The 16,758-nt window shown below is 53.1% G+C and overlaps 8 protein-coding genes across 8 annotated transcripts; 3 read left to right on the plus strand and 5 right to left on the minus strand.

Moving 5' to 3' along the window:
• Positions 1-70: 70 nt before the first annotated feature.
• MGL_1974 (uncharacterized protein) lies at positions 71-3,502 on the plus strand (the record flags this gene model as incomplete). Its single annotated transcript, XM_001730923.1, has 1 exon — positions 71-3,502. One exon carries the CDS (start codon positions 71-73, stop codon positions 3,500-3,502), a length of 3,432 nt encoding a protein of 1,143 aa, XP_001730975.1.
• A 366-nt stretch (positions 3,503-3,868) lies between these two features.
• MGL_1975 (uncharacterized protein) lies at positions 3,869-5,517 on the minus strand (the record flags this gene model as incomplete). The annotated part of the gene is made up of 2 exons (XM_001730924.1): positions 3,869-4,084; positions 4,132-5,517. The coding sequence occupies 2 exons, from the start codon at positions 5,515-5,517 to the stop codon at positions 3,869-3,871; spliced, it is 1,602 nt and encodes a 533-aa protein (XP_001730976.1).
• Positions 5,518-6,151: 634 nt separating this feature from the next.
• On the minus strand, positions 6,152-6,730 carry MGL_1976 (uncharacterized protein; the record flags this gene model as incomplete). The annotated part of the gene is made up of 1 exon (XM_001730925.1): positions 6,152-6,730. The coding sequence occupies one exon, from the start codon at positions 6,728-6,730 to the stop codon at positions 6,152-6,154; it is 579 nt and encodes a 192-aa protein (XP_001730977.1).
• Positions 6,731-7,196: 466 nt separating this feature from the next.
• On the plus strand, positions 7,197-7,970 carry MGL_1977 (uncharacterized protein; the record flags this gene model as incomplete). The annotated part of the gene is made up of 1 exon (XM_001730926.1): positions 7,197-7,970. One exon carries the CDS (start codon positions 7,197-7,199, stop codon positions 7,968-7,970), a length of 774 nt encoding a protein of 257 aa, XP_001730978.1.
• Positions 7,971-8,150: 180 nt separating this feature from the next.
• MGL_1978 (uncharacterized protein) lies at positions 8,151-9,890 on the minus strand (the record flags this gene model as incomplete). Its single annotated transcript, XM_001730927.1, has 1 exon — positions 8,151-9,890. One exon carries the CDS (start codon positions 9,888-9,890, stop codon positions 8,151-8,153), a length of 1,740 nt encoding a protein of 579 aa, XP_001730979.1.
• Positions 9,891-10,314: 424 nt separating this feature from the next.
• Positions 10,315-13,863, plus strand: MGL_1979 (uncharacterized protein; the record flags this gene model as incomplete). Its single annotated transcript, XM_001730928.1, has 1 exon — positions 10,315-13,863. One exon carries the CDS (start codon positions 10,315-10,317, stop codon positions 13,861-13,863), a length of 3,549 nt encoding a protein of 1,182 aa, XP_001730980.1.
• A 446-nt stretch (positions 13,864-14,309) lies between these two features.
• MGL_1980 (uncharacterized protein) lies at positions 14,310-14,822 on the minus strand (the record flags this gene model as incomplete). Its single annotated transcript, XM_001730929.1, has 1 exon — positions 14,310-14,822. One exon carries the CDS (start codon positions 14,820-14,822, stop codon positions 14,310-14,312), a length of 513 nt encoding a protein of 170 aa, XP_001730981.1.
• A 534-nt stretch (positions 14,823-15,356) lies between these two features.
• On the minus strand, positions 15,357-16,583 carry MGL_1981 (uncharacterized protein; the record flags this gene model as incomplete). Its single annotated transcript, XM_001730930.1, has 1 exon — positions 15,357-16,583. The coding sequence occupies one exon, from the start codon at positions 16,581-16,583 to the stop codon at positions 15,357-15,359; it is 1,227 nt and encodes a 408-aa protein (XP_001730982.1).
• Between the last annotated feature and the right edge of the window lie 175 nt (positions 16,584-16,758).

Here is a 16,758-nt window from a genome sequence, read left to right on the forward strand (position 1 = left end):
GCCTCTGTGCAATGCTTCAAGAAAGCATCGTCGCAAGGCACGCTGACCCGACCGCACTACATCCCTCTGCATGCATGGGCAACATGGAATTGGCGACTCCAGCGCCGCCTCACACACTCTTCGGTGCCGTACTTCTCGCCAGCACCTACTCCAGGCAGGACCTGCTTCGGCCATCGAGCCTAGCGCAAATAAAAGCGACACGTCAGGCCTTGAGCGCTGGCGCAAGTTTCTTCCCAACAATCCGAAAGCTCAAGTTCAAAAGGTGCTCCTTGTCGGCTCCGGCGGCCTAAGTATTGGTCAGGCAGGTGAATTCGACTACAGTGGTTCGCAGGCCATCAAAGCACTTCGTGAAAGTGGCATTGAGACGGTGCTTATCAATCCGAACATTGCGACAATTCAGACAAGCCAGCAGCTTGCATCGCGCATCTACTTCCTTCCGGTGTCGCCGGACTATGTGGCGTACGTGCTGGAGCGTGAGCGTCCTGACGGCGTATTTCTCAACTTTGGTGGGCAGAGCGCACTCAACGTCGGTGTTAAGCTAGATGAAATGGGCGTATTTGAGCGTCTTGGTGTGCAGGTACTGGGCTCGCAGCCTGACGTGCTTCGTATGTGCGAAGACCGTGACTTGTTCGTTCAGGCGCTCGATCAGATCCAAATCCCCGTTGCACGCAGCGAGGCCGTCTCGACAGTGAAGGAAGCATTGCGTGCTGCAGATGAAATTGGGTACCCGGTCATTGTGCGTGCCGCCTACGCGCTCGGCGGCCTTGGCTCAGGCTTTGCAGACAATGAGGAGGAGCTGCGCGATCTCAGCGCTCGGTCGCTCAGTCTATCGCCACAGATCCTTGTTGAAAAGAGTTTGCGCGGCTGGAAGGAGAGTGAGTACGAGGTGCTGCGTGACCAGCAGGATAACGCGCTCATTTGCTGCAACATGGAGAACTTTGATCCTCTCGGCATCCATACAGGCGACTCGATCGTCGTTGCTCCGAGCCAGACACTCTCGGATGACAACTACCACATGCTCCGGACAGCTGCACTCAAAGTGATTCGCCATCTAGGCATCGTTGGCGAATGCAATATCCAGTACGCCCTGAGTCCTGACAGCCGCGAGTACCGTGTGATTGAAGTGAATCCGCGTCTCTCGCGGTCGTCCGCACTGGCATCCAAAGCAACGGGCTATCCACTCGCTTACACGGCTGCAAAACTCGCCCTCGGGCACACGCTGCCGGAGCTGCCCAATGCCGTCACAAAGACAACGACGGCCTGCTTCGAGCCGTCTCTTGACTACATTGTGACCAAGATCCCCAAGTGGGACTTGTCAAAGTTCCAGCACGTGAACCGAGAAATCGGCTCAAGTATGAAGTCCGTCGGTGAAGTCATGGCCATTGGCCGCACGTTTGAGGAGTCGCTCCAAAAGGCCGTGCGCCAAGTAGCACCAAATTACCAAGGATTTGATGCTTATGTGTGCCCCGACGACCTGGATCATGCCCTGCGCATTCCTACTGACACTCGTCTCTTTGCTTTGGCGCACGCAATGCTCGTAAAGAACTACGACGTCGAACGTTTGCACGAACTCACCAAGATCGACCGCTGGTTCCTCTTCAAGCTTGAAAACATCGTAAACACGCATCGTGAGCTGCAGGAGTGCGGGTCGCTCGACAAGGTACCTGCCGAACTCATGCGCACAGCGAAGCAGCGGGGCTTTTCTGACGTGCAGATTGCCCGTCTTGTACACAGCTCTGAGGCACACGTGCGTGTGGCACGCAAGGCTATGGGCGTGACACCATTCGTGAAGCGGATCGACACCGTCGCTGCCGAATACCCAGCGCAAACCAACTACCTATACACGACGTACAATGCAAGCACGCACGACATTGAGTTTGACGAGCACGGCACAATGGTGCTGGGCTCTGGTGTGTACAGGATTGGATCGTCTGTCGAATTTGACTGGTGTGCAGTAACGTGTGTGCGTCGTCTGAAGGAGCTCAAACACAACACAATCATGATCAACTACAACCCAGAGACAGTGTCGACAGATTACGACGAGGCCGGTCGCTTGTACTTTGAGGAACTTGGCTTCGAGCGCGTCATGGATATTTACGAGTTGGAGCAAGCGTCCGGTGTTGTTGTGTCAGTAGGAGGCCAGCTGCCGCAGAACATCGCGCTGCGTTTGAAGGAGGCACAAGTTCAAGTGCTTGGTACTGATCCGCTCAAAATCGACTCTGCCGAGGACCGCCACAAGTTCTCTCAGATCCTTGATTCCATCGGTGTCGACCAACCCGACTGGGTCGAGGTTACGGACGTCGAAAAGGCGAAAGAATTCGCAAAACGTGTCACGTATCCCGTGCTCGTGCGCCCTAGCTACGTGCTGTCAGGTGCGGCGATGAATGTGATTTGGGACGAAACGACTCTGGAACACAACCTCACTGCCGCGGCGCAAGTGAATACTGACTACCCAGTGGTCCTGACGAAGTTCATACCCAATGCCCAGGAAATCGACATCGACGCCGTTGCACACAAGGGCAAGCTGCTTGTTCATGCAGTTTCCCAGCATGTGGAAAATGCTGGTGTTCACTCTGGCGATGCGACACTAGTCCTACCACCATTTTCGCTGCCGTCACAGGACATGGCACGCCTCAAAGACATTGCTGAGCGTGTAGCTGCAGCCTTTGAGATCAGTGGGCCGTTCAACATGCAGATTATCCGTAAACAAGATCCGGCTGCTAACGACGAATCGGAGCTGAAAGTCATTGAGTGCAACCTGCGTGCTAGTCGCTCATTCCCCTTCGTAAGCAAGGTGCTCGGCGTCAACTTTATTGATGTGGCAACAAGTGCTATCGTGGGCGAGAATGTCCCTGAGCCCGTGGATCTCATGGCCAAGACGTACAACCACGTTGCCATCAAGGTTCCGCAGTTCTCGTGGACGCGTCTTGCTGGTGCTGACCCCTTCTTAGGCGTCGAGATGGCTAGCACGGGTGAAGTTGCATCGTTTGGCGCTGATATTCATGAAGCTTATTGGGCATCGATCGCTTCAACCACGGGCTTCCGTGTGCCTTTGGCTCATAAGGGCGTCTTGTTGGGCGGCGACACCACGACGCCTGAGCTGCGCACCATTGCGATGAAACTATGTAATCTGGGCTTTAAGCTGTACTGCTCCAATGCCGACGTCGAAACATTTTTGAACGGTCTTCCACACGTATCTGCAAAGCGTATCTGGTTCCCGCTTAAAGACAAGCGTAAGTTGCGCGAAGTCTTTGACGACTACGAGATTCAATTCGTGATCAATCTTGCCAAGTACCGCGCACCCAGTGTGACTGACGAAGACTACGTGGCTCGCCGAAATGCTGTGGACTTTGGTTTGCCGCTACTCAATGAACCTAAAACGGCCCTCTTATTCGTTGAAACACTCGAGCACAAGATGCCAAAAGGGTGTCTCTTGCCGTACGACGAGGGCAAGATCCCGTCTGAGGTTAAAGCTTGGAACGAATTCGTACCGAGTACATAGATTGCAGCAATGAAGGCAGACAGCAATCTTTGTTTTTGTCATTAGAGATGCTATGCATTCTATTGAGACTAAGCAAAGAAGATGTGATTCGTAGCTAATGTTCAGATTAAGGATATTGCAAAAAAAAAATTAAAAAAATGAGCGATCTCATGAGCCAAACACAATAGATGAGATGCAAAAGGTAGAAAAACGGGGAAATCAATCAAGTTCCGAAAAAAGTGGAGAATGTGGGAATTGAACCCACGACCTCATGCAATCGAAGGTGCTAAGCAAGCGCTCTACCACTGAGCTAATTCCCCAAATTGACTGGAGAATGTGGGAATTGAACCCACGACCTCATGCAACCAACCGTGCTAAGCAAGCGCTCTACCACTGAGCTAATTCCCCAATGCTCATGTGGGAGGGCATCAAGTTTAGCATATTTGATTGCAAAGAGGGCTCAGTAACTGGGTCGCGTCTTCTGAATGTCGTCTGCGCAGTGTCAGCGGGACAGGTCCTGGGACCACTGTGTAAAATGCACGCACCCAGAATGTCATGAAAGCACCATTCAACAGCATCAGCAGCCCAGAAATGATCACAGTGCTTGAATAGCGGTTAGCTGACATGTACGAGGCGGTAATTGCACGTACCTCAGCGTCTGGAAGAATCTTCGCGCGCACCACACGAACTTTCGGTTCGAACTTTTCAAAATGCTCCTGCACAGGTAAAGGAAGAACGAGATGGTCTGCACCTCCTCCATATAGAGCGAGTGGTGGGAAACGCTCGTCATACCAAGTCTCATTGGGATCTAGCAAGTGCCGACGCGTAGTAAATCCATTTTGGCCAGCCCACCAATACATAATTCTCGAAGATACAGGTTGCGGTGTAAAGCGAAACATTTTGGCTTTGCGGCGCTGCAGCCAGTGGGTATCATTCCATTCAAACAAATATGCAAACATCTGGTACCCTAGAGCCGCATACGGCGTCGCGGGTGTCCAGTCATATGAGAATTTCATGAGGGGTGTGAAGTCTAGCACACCGAATAGACGTGCCCACAATGCCTGATTGACCTTGCGTAACTGAGTCAAAGGAAACCGGTTTGTGAGCGGTCCCGCAAAGACAGCAGGTGCGAGTGCACCAAAATATGAGAGTTTTTCACCCAATTCAGGCCGATTCCATCGCGAGAGGGCGAGAAATGCCGTGGCATTGCCCTGGGAATGGCCAATGTACGCGATCTTGTCGTATCCTGTTTGTGCACGAACATAGTCAATCATGGCCGGAAGATCGTACCTAGCCAAGTCATCGACATCATGGTCCCAAAAAGCAGGATTGTATCGGCTGTAATGTCGGTGCCCCATGTCAAATATTCCGCGATTGTTTCCCAGATACACATCGAATCCGCGTCTCGCAAGCCAGAATGCAAGACTGCGTTCCTCTGACGTGATAAATGAACCCGAGGACTGAAACAAGCCGTGCATGATCAGAACAGGGAATCCGCGACCGATGGAGCTCAACTCTTTATCCTCGTCGAAACAACGAACGTGATGCATGCGCAAGTAAAATCCATCCTCTGTTTCGGCCTGCTCATCCAGGATGTCGAAGCCACAGCACCATGCATAGTACTGCGGACTCTTTACTAGACATTCATGCTTCCATTTTTGAGGATCATCCCAGCTAGGTTGAGGACGTGGCGGACGAGTCAGCGCGCGTGGTATGTATGTCTTTAATCGCGTGAGAAGGCCGATGCACACAACCCACAATAGCAATGCAGATGAAATGATCACAGCAAGCGACTGTGACGCGAAAAAAGATAGCGTGGGGAACGATTTCGATGGCAGTTTCGTGGAATAGGTGGGATCAGAAGAACCTAGGTGTGTTTGTTCGCCCCATACATGCCTGAAAGCATTGTTGGAATGCTCGTCGGACGGGACAACGCGGTCTCTTAAATGCGTTTCATCCTGAGAGATATCTGTTTTTTCTGTAAGATTTGTTGTGTCTGCTGTCGCGGTTAGACTGTGAGACCCCGCCAAAGTCATTCCTCGATCGGGGGAAAGTGTATGCCCCTATGTAAGGCGCGAGTGGCGCGAGTGGCGTGAGCGGAGGATTGGCACGGACATAAAATTAGGCAATTTTTGGTTTATCATAAACATTCCTACGAGCGAAAGTCTGTTCCTAGCCCCTTCGCCGGCCGCACGCCGGAATTTCCACTAACACCGGATGCATCGAGTCACGCGCCTGTACAAATGGTCACCAAACACGCGACCTCGGAGTCCACATCAAATTTGAACGTACAGCACTAACATCAAGTTCCGTTCACGCAATTGCTTCCCGCACTATATAAACTACACGTCTAGTTCTTCTTCTTGGCGTACGCCGTCAACTGGGATGGCATGCCAAGCCTGTCAGGAGCCTGAGTACAGGCGATCATTTGTACAGCAATAAGAGTGCAGAAGACTAAGAAAGCCACAATGCCCATAGCGAGTACGGTAGCAGGAGAGAAAAGCTGCACAAGGTTAGAAATCGTCGACAAGAAAAGGCATCTCAGACATACCTGATGGCGCTCAAGAAACTTGGTACCTTTCCTGGTTTCCTGAGGAGCAGCGCGCTTCAAATGCCTTGAGCCTGATGATGTTCGAGTTATGATCACTGCATGGTTCGGGTATGATGAGTCTAGATCCTCCAGGCGCGCCATGATGGCAGATTCTTTTGGTTAGTGAACTCGGTAAAGCTAACATGCAACGTACCGTGGCCATGCACACTGGGGACACGAATTTGAACGATGCGCTCTTCGCTAGGAACCATGGCACCAGCTCCATCACACAACGAAGCCATGGCATGCTTGAGCTCATCAGCGAAACTAGTTACAGACTGATCCACCGAGGGGAAAATCAGCTGCGATGGAGCCTGCATAACGCGCCTCTTGAGTGAAGATGCATGTGACGTGCTCTGAAGAGGAGTGAAACTGTCTGAGTCGAGCGAGTCCACCTGCAAATGAACAATAGCATCGAGATCACACATGGCGGGTAGGCCGTCTGTGCGGCGCCGAATAGCCAAGCGCTCCATCGCATGTTTCGCAGAAACATAAGGGCCACGAGCATGGAGTTCGTGCGATGCAGGGGCATCAAGCATAGTGTTCAATGAGCCAGGGGCGACAAAAGCTACAAGTGGCGCCTCCGTAGCCAAGACAGTGAGAGGTGCACACAAAAGCACGAGTGAAAGCACTAGAAGCAGTACAATGCGAAGAGACATCACAGATGAGAAACCTCGCATACTTCTCAATAATCGACGAGGGCTAAGCCGCGGAGAGAGACTTCGCACCCCAAGCACACACACACACACGCGCGCGCACACACCCAGACCCAACGAGGATAGTCAGACAGATGGATCACTCAGCATCATCGGGCACCTCCATGTCACTTGACTAAGCATCCACGTGGTGGGTAACATGCAAGGGAAAGGGACGCCAAAGTGGTTGACGCTTGGCCGCTTTGTCAAGCCCGTGGGGGCAGCCAAGCAAGCCAGGCAAGCCGAGCTTGGGTCAACAACGAAGTGAAGTTGCGGCTTGCTTCTTTTTTCTTGCAAGGGCGGCCAGATCTTATCGACCTCAGACATTGGTGCTAGCGTGTGAACTCAGAACCCAATAAAACAATCAATCCTACGCTGCTAAACCATGACTGCACTTCGTGTTGCCACCCGAGTCAATGCACTACTGTGCATGCGCATGGCTATGCGCGGAAGTAGCAGCAGCGCTGTGCGCATGCCCCTGGGCATGCGTGTACCATCTGTGCAGCCGCGCACATTTGCCACGTCCTTACGCCGCTTTGGTCAGGGCGAGACGGACAGCGACTTGTGCGCAAGCTTGCAGCAAGAAATTACATATGAACGAGAAGCATCTGAAGCAGCAGGAGGTGCAGATGTAGACCCAGAGTGGCTCAGCCAGTTCCGCTCTGAAGGCGTGTGGAACATCGAGGACAAGCCAGGTTCTGATGAAATTGCATTGACTCGCAGTTTCGGCAATGAGCAAATCCGTGTACTGTTCAGCATTGGTGAAATTGACACAGCAGAACCGACTGAGGAGCTTGATGCCGACGAGACGGATCAAATGGCGTCTGGTGGTACAGAGGATGAGTTTGAAGGCAGCTTCCCTGTCCGCTGCGCCATCAACATTACCAAGGCGAAGCGCGGCTCTCTGAATATTGATGCACAGGCCCAGGATGGACAGTTTATGATCGAGAACATTACTTTCTACCGAGACGATGCGCTGGCTACGGAGCTTACAGCTGATGCAGATTGGGCTCGTCGCGGCCTGTACATTGGTCCGCAGTTCGAGACACTGGACGAGAATCTGCAGGCACAGTTCGAAAGCTTCCTGGCGGAGCGTGGCATTGCCACAAACCTGGCATTGTTCATCCCGAACTATGCGGAGTACAAGGAGCAACGCGAATACTGCGGATGGCTCGAAGGCGTCAAATCTTTCGTAGAAGTATAATCGTGATAGTCTAAACTTGAGGAAATTTTCGCAATGCTCAAATACGAATGCAAGTGTACGTAAGAGAGAGAGAGAGAGAGCGTGTGTGCGAGTGTGTGTGCGAGTACGATTGCATATGCAAGTGTCACGGTCAGCTGGGGGGCGGCGCATCAACTAGCGCAGCGATCAGGTAGGTTGCGCTTAGACAATTTTCCGATTCGCACGCGTACCACTGAAGAGACGAAGTAGGAAGCGGCGGGTACGAGGAATCACACACAAAATCGCGATGACCACAAGCACGATTAGTACGGGATTCACCTCCTCGGCCGCTGAGCCAACAGACAAGGTGCGTGCCAAGAGAGAGTCGTCCAAGCCGTTTGCCACGCGTCCCGCTTGCACGTCATTCAGCCACTTGATGACCTTATCTTGCTTGATCCAGCGACTGGATTTAGGGTACTTGTACGGGGTACCGAGAGCGCCCGCCACGAGGTACAGAGAGGGGACCGATTTCACATCGATATCGTATATGACTTTGAGGGGATTCGCTTCGCGGCCATCCACATCAAACCAACGGAAGCGCAAGGGCTGCCTGGATAGATCTGGGGACGAGCGCCACGACTGAGCAACTGAGCGGAGCTGTTGCAGTTGCAGCTCGAGAACCGTCGCTGATTTCTCGCTACTCAGCGCGGCGAGGACCGTGGGTGGGTCTTGATGCAGTGATTCGCCAGCATCAGGTCCCGTTAACTCAAGCAGCAAAGGCTCGTTTTGCATATCAAGCCAGCGAGCCACTGTGTCGGCCGTCCCCTGGTCGATGTTCATGGTAATCGACGACAGGGGAAGCTTCGCCATTGGGCGGTACGGGTTGTCGTTGAACACGAGGATCGCGCCACTATCGCCGAACCGGCGCGACAGCGTTCGGTCAGATGACACGAGGAACTGCATGTCCGTCTTGACGCGAGATTTGACTTCATCGAGGAGCTGGACTTCCAAGTCAGATTGAGGCATAAGATGGAGCACCGACTGCTTCTTCATTTTGATCTTCTTGAACCAAGACTTTGAATCGACTGGACGGACAGCATCCAACACATTTTGCTCACGAAGCCAATTAAGAAAGTCATCTTTCTCACGTCCAAAGTCTGGGTACACGATCGAGTTGCCATCGTTCATGAGACGCATATGCGGCCATCCGCCCACATCGTGTTCCGCACACACATCACTGTACTTCTGACAGTTTACTGCGATGGGATTTACTTGGCCGACCATCTCACGTGCGGCGAGCTCAAAGTCGTGCGCCATCGCACGGCAGTGTGGACATGACGGAGAGTAGTACTTGACGAACGATGGGCCTTGTCCGTGATCAGGGCCAAAGTAGCGATTCAGCTGCTCAATTGTTTCTATAGGGCGCATACCAAATTCCGTGAGGTGCGTCACAGGAACAAGGGCACCACTTCCACTGCCAGATCCACTAGGTGCATTGTTGAGAGCAGCGTTCTTCGCGAAGGCTGGATGCGTGGCCTCAAACTCATTTCTGATGTATTCCTCGAGCCGATCAATATCACGCGATACAATCTTGAATACATTATTTTCCACCGTCTTTCCATTCTTGTACAACTTCGCGCTGGGGTAGCCTGTAATGTGTTCCTGCCCACAAAGCTCAGCCTCTTCTACACAGTCGACACGTGCAAGTGTGAATGGATTTTCTGTCTCCTGTGCCATAAAATCGACGCGCTGCACAAGCTCATGCCACTTAGGCGCGAAGGCCCTGCAATGTGGGCACCATGGCGCATAGTACTCCACGAGCCACGTCCCTCTGTTTGTGAGGGAGAAGTTGCCTAGTGAAAGCGACCGCTCAACACCAAACACATCGTCTATGGGTGCGGCAGATACATGCAACAAAGACCAAAGCGCGAGAACGATTGTTACAAATGCAAGGCGGTGCATTCTCTGCGGCGCCGGCTGAGAGTTGGTCTCGTATGGTGGAAGCGAGACTGTCCTTTTTTTCGAGTTCTAGATCTGACGAAACAGACCTACCCAATCATATTTTTTGCATCGTGTTCCCACCTTCCCTCCCTCCTCTCCGTTTTGGCCACTCGCTGTACATTTTCGAGCTGTGGATCAGTTTGTTCGGCCTGCTACTATTATAAATGAATGGGTCGTCCACATCTTGGTCAAGCCGGGCCAATGCGAGACTCAGGTAAGCACGTGGTACCTCCACACTCGCCTCGTTCCTCCGGGGTCGCACACATTCGTGCAGCGCTGGTACCTGTGTTGTGGATCACCGTCATGATTGATGCCAGATGGACGCGCTGAAGAGCGAGGTATGTGGGCATGAAAAAGAAAGAGAAGGAATAAGAGAGAAACCAAAATGTCTAACATTCAGTTTGCCGACGTTTCTGCGCGGCTGAAGCTTGAATCGCGCATCCGTGATGGTGCGCGCAACATGCTGCAGATTCTCGATGCAAGCACATCGAATGATGCTTTGCGTGGCCAGGTCGAGCGGGAGCTGGCAGTCGCAGAAGAGCAGGTCCAAACACTCAATACAAGACGCAAAGGGATTGAAAATACATTGAATAGTGCAGTGGCCTCGTCTTCAAGGTTCCGGCGTCCACGGGCGATTCGCGCTGTACACGGCCTAGAGGACCTTAACACCCACGCGGTGATACCAAGCCTCTCACCAGATCCATTTGCCTTGCCTGAGAGTCAGGCATTCCGTCTACCGGCATCGGTACTATCAGGACCACCGTCCTCCGCTCCCTCTATCACATCGACATCCGCTTACATTGATGAAATCGCGTGCTCAGCATGCACTGTCGAAGCTCTCACACGGATCCTGCAAAAGCTCCTATCAACAAGAATAGAGGCAATAAACTTACGCGATCCAACGAGTTCCGCCAGCGTAGCCCAACCGAAGTCTCGTGACAGTCCCATGGCATCGGATCATGAACTATGCCATTTATTTCTCTTCCTATCGTCACTTTACCAGCAGCTACCAGATCTGCGACTCGAGACAGATACACAGTCTCTTACGCAGTGCGCACTGCTCGGGATATCACTCGGTGCCTTGTCGATGGTCCGCGCTTATGCGATGCGTCTGCTTCGCTACGTCCTCAGTGCGCCGCTGTTGCCAGACTTAGCCACACATACAAACGCACTTCCCCTGTTGCTTTGCCGAGCTTTGACACAAGAAGCATCGTGCGTGTTCGAGCGCGAGCAGTCGCTCAAGCTTGTGCGTGCATGCATGCATTATACCCGCCTCGGCAGCCAGCATGCACATACTCTCCTAACGGTCGGTGTGGTACGAGTTCTTGCAGCAATAGCTGTCGAACCGGATGATCCTTTGTGCAGTGCTAGCATTGAAACCCTGGCCGAACTGGCGCTCTTAGACACGCCACTCGTCGCCCGTTCGTCTGCTATGGCACCTCTGTGGCGTGCCGTGTGTGAAACGCCCGCGGACGTTGCTGTGCCTCTTGTCACCAGTATGCTGATACTGTTGGATCGGCCCACGACTCGTCGGCACATTAGCGCAGGGACCGACCTGGCGTCCGTGCTGGCTGGTTTCACGTCTGTGCCCAGCGCAGCTGAGTCGTCAAGTCAGCTCTCTACGACACAGCAGGTCGTTTCGCACCTTTTGCTGTCCTGGCAAGGCCTGTTTTATTTGTGCATGTGTGACATGGGAGCATTGCGGTCCCTGGTCGCATCCTTGTATGTCGAGGATCAAACGATCAGGAGGCATGTGCTTGCGGCACTTCTACCACTTTTTCGCACTGTCGACGCGACTGTGTCGCATAGTCCGATGCTGCATGTGCGTGTATCGTACGTGGCATTTGTGTTGATGCTTCTTCTCGATGCTGGACTTTGGGACGCTCTTCTCATGATAATGCAGCACACACCTCGTCATGACAACCTTGCAAGTGAGCTACTTGATCGGATCCTCACTTTTTCTCGAGACATGATGCCGCAGGAAGGCGCATCGTTGCACGCATGTGCTGCGCTTGTCCACCGAATCTGTGTTCCAAATGAGCAAAAGCCAGAGCTGATGGTCGGGGCATCTCATGTGCTAGACGCAGTGGGCCGGAGTGAAGCAGTCCATACCTTTTCGTCACGCGCAAATCAGAATCAAGCACAACCAACTTCCTCACACGAGGTATCTCCCACATACGCCCAAGGCATGTACATGACGCTTGATGATGCACACTTCCGGACTATGCTACGTGACTCTATGGTCATTACAGCGCGAGAGCACACGCTGTGGAATCAGACTGTCATTCTCGAGCTGTTGGACCATGCGCTTTGGGATCCCAAACGTTTCGACGAGGCGCTTAACGGCTTCAAGTTTATTCGTCGGCTCCTTGCCTTCTTTCGCCCCGCACACATGCGGTATGCGTCGATGAAAAAGCACGATGTGGCGCATCGCTGGACCGCCGTTGGCGTAAGCCTGTGCCGTGTCCTGCTGTATCACGCAGATGGTGTGCGCGTGCTTGTTGAAGAGCATCTTCTTTCCGACTTGCGCGACAGTTTCGAGCAGCTGGGTCAACGCGCTTCCGAGACCCTCTTCTCCCTGCATCATCTGCAGCATAACATCGTGACTGGCTACTTCGAAATGCTTCAGGTCCTATCTGCCAGTGCGGTAGGGCTAGAACTGCTGACTCATGCACGACTCTTTACGCCGCTGATGTGCCTGTGTGAAAATGAGGACGATGCATCCGTGCAGGTTGTGTGCTCATTGCTCGCTGTGCTCGATGTCTCTGCACATGCGCTGCCGCGTGTGTTTTTGGAACGTGCTCTCTCCGATGGCCCAGATCGCGTTCGCGAAGCGGCCACCAAACGCGTGGGCCATGTGCTCTGTCTGGATGATGAGCCGCAACCCTGGGCCATGTCGCTCCTTCTTACGCAGCTTTACGATCCGTCGGCGTCTGTCCGCACTGCTGCGACGAATGAGATGGAGCGAGCCTGTGCTCACCCAGCCATGGCACAGTGTGCAATGCAGCAAGGTCCTCCTGTTGATCTGTTGGCGACGCACACAACGATAGCTCTTTTGGGTCTCGCAGACTCGCGCGGATTCCAGCTCATGCACCGCGCTGGCTTATTGAGTCCACTTGCCCAGGCTTGGTATGCTCGCGACCATATAGCCTATGTGGCACAAGCCGAACGGGTCATGGCTCTAGACTCGGCCACACCGTTCTTGCCGCCGCATCTGTACGGCCAACTTGCCAAGACGCCTGCTGGGTGTGTCTACCTAGCGGAGCTGCATGTCTTGCCGGAGTGGTCGACTGTATTGGCAGGACATGCACTTGAGTCGTTCGACAGTGCCATGTTGGAAAAAGTCAAGGCAGCATTGTGGGCCTGCGGGCATGTGGGAGCGTCGGATCTCGGCATGAGCATGCTGCAATTGCATGATCTGGTGGACCTCGTATTTCAGACCGCCAAGTCGCCGGTCGTTTCGATTCGCGGTACTTTCTTTTTTGTGTGTGGTCTCTGGGCTCACTCTGAGCGGGGACGCTGTGTATTGACAGATCGTGGCTGGGACATGTCTGCGACTGCACATGTGTGTATTCCGCGTGACTTTCGGGCGTTCGTCTATTTGCCTGGCTCTGGCACGACAGGTGTGAATCAAGGGCTCTCGTCACGTCTCACTCCTCCCAAAGACGAGCAGGAAGCATACGCTACTGGCCTCTTAGCGAATTTGGGGAATGGCGTCGTCGCTGGAAGTGCGAGACGCGCGCTGCTCCGCCACCGGCAGCAACACCCACGTGTGTATCGACAGGTCTCGTTGCTGGGCTGTGCGCTTCATATGATGGACCACTTTGCGTTTCGACTCGCGGCGCGCCGAAGTATATGGGCGATTCTAGTCGAGTGCCCTTTAAACTCCAGACACGATCCGCGCGCTTCAGCAATGGGCGCTCAATGCATCTGACAATCGCACCGGTTCCTCCGACACGCCGCTCACAAAAGATCCAATCTGAAGCTGATCGGCAAGATCGCCTAGAGCAAGGCATGTCGCGACTGTATCCTGTCTTGAGGCTGTCATCTAGACAGCGAGAATCTTGCAGTACCGGGTCCTACACTACCAGCCAAACGGATCCGCGTCCAACCCCGTCAACAACGGAGCCAGGCGTCACAGATGCATCTCTATCCGCACCGGCGACAGATCTGACAACGTCCACGATGGCTACTACAGCACATACAACATACTCACAACCTTCGCCTCAGCCATGCGCAGGTCGCGCAACTCGCGATGCATGGCCCTACAAAATGCATGGCTTTGTATAGTTGTCAACGTACATATTCACGACGAAGAGCACGATCACAGCGAATACTCAGTCCTCTCTTCACTTTGCTTCTTCTTCAGATTTCCGACTTTTACTGGTTCTGGCTATTTAGCATGTTGTGTTCAATGCCGTGGCTCAATAGCGAGATCGCACGACTCGTATCGCCATGAGGCACAACAAGGAACCGCAAGAGCTCGAATGGATCTGTCTTGTGCTTTCGAACAGATGTGAAATACACTGTGCCGACACCGCGTGGGCCCACGACTTCGAAACTCATATCGACCTTGCCTTTCAATGGATTAATGATGCCTTCAATCCACGGATCGCCGAACATGCTGCGCTTGATCCGCACAGGCTCGCCCAGTAGCTCGTATACTTCAGGCGCACTGCGCACACGCTGCGACACCATTCGCAGAACGGACGAACCCACACGTTCCTTATTGTTGAAGTAGGCAGACAACACATACCAAAGAGCTACAAGAGATGCGCCACCTGCGATATAGAGAGGCTTCCTGTTCGGTAAGGGTGGAATGGGATGCTTCACACGCGTTACATGCGGATCCCAGTGTCCTGGTTGTACTGGTCGGGAGGAGATACCGCGCATATGCACCACCTTGTGTGCACTATACCACAAGCGTGCGCGGCTGAATATAGGCGTCACTCGATTCATCATGACGCAATCACCACCACCAAGCAAGACGTTGAGGCTGTTGTCGCTCGTCGTTCCTAGACCCATCCGCTCGCTTGCTGGGACTAGCGCACCTCCACAGCTCAATGGGCTACATTCACCGTTTTAGAGGCTTCCCCCCCCCCTCCGCCGACTACCACGTGTCTTTTTATGCCACTCCCCCATTCCATCATGGACATGAGAAGCCAGTCGTAGACGACCGCGTATTCCGACCAGAACCACCACACTCCATATGTCTCGCCATCGATATGCCAGACTCTCCACTGCCTAGACCCAGACAAAGTGCCACAATATCCCTCAAGTGGCTCTCGCAAGAAATCGATACATGGAAAGGACCACCATAGTGTGTTATATACGACTACCGCTGTTGGTGGACAAAGCTAAACAACACAAAATGAACAACGCACACCAATCTATGTGGAAATTTGACAAACGACATGCTTACTCATGTTACAACAGGAATGCGGCGGCCAGAGTTCCAACGGCCAGTGCAACGGTCGACGCTAGAGTCACAGAGACGCTACCAGCACCGTTTTTGTCTTTCTTATTCGAGCTGTCGCTGTCCTTGCCACTGCTCTCGCCGTTGTTCTCATTTTTGTCGCCACGCTTGTCGCTGCTAGAGCTCTTGGAATCACCGTCATTCGCAACAGCGTTAGCGGCTTGCGATACCGAGCTCTCAGCACTCTTGGAGAGCGAAGCAATCTTGTTCGCGGGCGATGGCACTGGCTTGCAGTTGGACGACTTAGGCATCGACTGGGCCACACTTGGAGTCGACTGACCCTTGTGACCATTCGTGAAGGTGAGTTCTTTGCCATCGAGTGTCCAAAGACCCGTCATATACTGCTGGAATGTCGAGGTCGACCCATCCTCGAGGAAGTAGCCCGGCGGGTACGCTGGGTCGGCATCACACGAATCAAACACATCCGGAGAGTAGTCACCTGGCATCACCCACGGACAGCCCATCTTGTCAAGCTCGTGCTCGCACTCAACGCCAGGTTTGGCTTGGTCCGAGCCCGCCGTGCATACACGGAAACACATAATGTTATGACCAACGTAGTTCATCCACTCTTTGTAGAAGACATCTTTACCAGTCACGTTCGAGGTGACATCACCACCCTTTGGGTTACCACCACCGTATTGACCATGAGGGTCGAGTTCACCACCAGAGTCATTAGCCTTGATACCAATTTTTGTGAAGTCTCCCAGGGCCATAACCTGAACGTACAGAGGTGTCTTCACAAAGTGAACACCGGTGAGGGTACCGTCAGGAATAACACGCGCATTGTTACGCGGCTTTGTACACCAAGCCACTGTTCGCTCTTCTCGATCAGATACAGGCAGGTTGAGATCAAGAGGACCAAACGTACACCAATCGTCAGCGCTGTTGATCGAGGCCAAACGCGCATCCGACGTCTGATTCACGGGCGTATCCATCATAGGCTTGTCAGGGTTCGTTGGACCCCTGGAACCATCAGCCACTACACCTGGATAGTCACTGCTGGGGTTACCGAAGTTGAAAGGGGGCGACGGTTTCGACGTGCTAGCGGCTTGAGCCATAGCTGTAGCCGAGGCATCCTGACGACGCTGGTACACCATGTTATTGTTCGGCCGGTATACAACAGCGTTGGCCACAGAGGCCAACGCAATCGCACACAATAGCGTGCGTACTTGGAACATCCTTAGTAGATGACAGCTAAGAGAAGGAAGCTGAATTTGAGGGAGTTTCCGATGATTTTAGACCTTCATAATAAACCTATGTTGATGCCGGTCAGCGCGCTTCATTCGTGCAATGCGCAGGGCTGTGCAGTGTCCACACATGCATAAACTCTATGCTCTCTGACAAATCAGATGT

Source organism: Malassezia globosa (assembly GCF_000181695.2).
Source record: "Malassezia globosa CBS 7966 chromosome Unknown mgl_sf_4.1, whole genome shotgun sequence".
NCBI lineage: Eukaryota > Fungi > Basidiomycota > Malasseziomycetes > Malasseziales > Malasseziaceae > Malassezia > Malassezia globosa.